This window comes from Pteropus alecto, unplaced genomic scaffold, assembly GCF_000325575.1.
Source record: "Pteropus alecto unplaced genomic scaffold, ASM32557v1 scaffold226, whole genome shotgun sequence".
In the NCBI taxonomy this organism is placed as follows: Eukaryota; Metazoa; Chordata; class Mammalia; order Chiroptera; family Pteropodidae; genus Pteropus; species Pteropus alecto.
The window spans coordinates 6,513,857-6,515,699 of record NW_006440132.1 but is presented as its reverse complement, the minus strand read 5'-3'; the positions used below and the strand labels follow the sequence as shown (position 1 = coordinate 6,515,699).

Here is a 1,843-nt window from a genome sequence, read left to right as displayed (position 1 = left end):
TCAGTTGGAGAAGCGCAGCAGCTCCTCATCCCCTGTGGACAGAGAAAGAGGCTCAGGGAGCAGATGAGAGGCTTTGCCTGAGGGGATGGTCGGGGGAGGGGATGCCTCATGGAGGAGGAAAGGCAGCTTGGGCTGAGTTGGGGCCTGTTCCTGAGGCCTTCTAGAAGCTTCTGCTTGCCTGATAACTTGATTTCTCCAAAGTGCATCCCACAGAATGATCTGATGTGTTTCCTCTTCTGATTTACTTTAGGTGTCATTTCTCAGTTGGGAGATGAGGCACAAAAATCTTAAATGGCTGCTGTGCCCTGGAACGCTATTAGTGGTCTCGCTAGCCCCACTGTTATTATCAGTAAGAGCTGCCGTTAGCTGAGTCCTGACTTGTGCTACGCACTGGGAAGTCTGGGAAGTACATACTTTCTCCCGTTTTACAAAAGAGAAAACCGAGGCTCAAATCGGCACTTGCCCAGTGTGGCCAGCCTGAATGTGGCAGCGCCAAGAGACCTGCAGAGCTGGGCTCCTCGGTCTGCCCTGCACACCCTCAGCCTGTGCCTGGCCAACGCCTCCCAGGTGCCTCATCCCACCTGGGGTAAGGCCAAGGCTTTGGCCCCATTTTACAAATAGGAAGCTGAAGCCCAGAGAGTGAATAGGCTGGTTACCTGGTATAAAGTTCAGAACTCGGCTCTCTAGGCACCCCCTCCCTACTGGGGCTCTCCCCCTGGATCCCAACAACCCCTTGGCCCAGCTTGGCACCCGCAGGGCCTCCTACCATCACCAGGGACACCACAGTACTCCTTGCACTCCTTCTCCGAGTAGAACTTGTTGCCATTGCCTTGGCAGCCCCCATAGGTGAAGAGGACACACTTCCCCTGGACAGCATCAAATGCCCAAAGCTGGTTGTAGCTGTGGCAGGGGCCACGGACTATGGGGAGATTGCAGGCCGCTGTGGAGTGGGAGGGAGGCACACAGCATTAGTAATCCTTAGGATTGGCTGACCTGAGGCAACGGGCCTGAACTAGGGGACCTGCTCATCTAGACCACCTTGTCCCTCTCTTCTAGATGGAAACTCAGGCCCATGAGAAGAAAAGTTTGCCTAAGGTCACCCATATCCAAATGTGTGACTCCTGTGACGTAAGGAACCTTGCCCTAGAATTCCACGCTACCTGTTCAGTTGGCAGGTGCTTTGTTGGGAGGACAGCGCTATAGGGTATGGCGTGCACAGAGGCAAAGGGCCTGCACTCACCCACAGTTCGGCAGGTCTGCAGACACTCCTTCTCTGAAGCAAAGTTGTTGCCATTGCCCAGGCACCCACCATATTGGAAGGTCTCACAGGCCATGGACGAGCCGTTATAGAAATACCTCCTGACCATCCCCAGGCAAGGACCTTCTGCATAGCCCAGCTGGCAGGAATCTGGGGAGGGGCAGAACATCAGTTTTCACTGAGTACTTCCTGTGTACCTGTCACGGGGCTGGACACTTACCACGCATCATGTCATTTATCGTTCATCTCTGCACTCAGAGGAAAGCTTATCAACTCATTTTATAGACGAGGAAACTGACTCTCTGAGAGGTTAAGTGACTTGCCCAGGGTCACACAGAGCTGTGGTTCAAAACTATGTCTGTTGGACTCTCAAATCAATGCTCACTCCACTCCATAACATGGGAGTTACCAGCGATCCACAGACCCACCATCCCACCTGCTGTTTTTGTCTGCCCAAAGACTCTGTAATAATAGTAGTTGATGATACATTCACCAGCACCCATGCTGGCCAGGCTGACCTCTTCACTGAGGTCCCACCACCACGACTTTGCCATCACTGTTCCTGCCCCCGGAATGCCTCCCTCC

At 53.6% G+C, this 1,843-nt stretch overlaps 1 protein-coding gene across 1 annotated transcript in view; it reads right to left on the bottom strand.

The window, feature by feature from the left end:
• AMBP (alpha-1-microglobulin/bikunin precursor) overlaps window positions 1–1,843 on the bottom strand; it is a 13,098-nt gene continuing 11,255 nt past the window's right edge. Inside the window, exons 8-10 of the mRNA XM_006917106.1 lie at window positions 1,241–1,408; window positions 767–940; window positions 1–32 (exon numbers count right to left, since the gene is read on the bottom strand). Of these exons, the coding sequence (XP_006917168.1) occupies window positions 1–32; window positions 767–940; window positions 1,241–1,408 (374 nt within the window). The remainder of the gene's footprint in view (window positions 33–766; window positions 941–1,240; window positions 1,409–1,843) is intronic.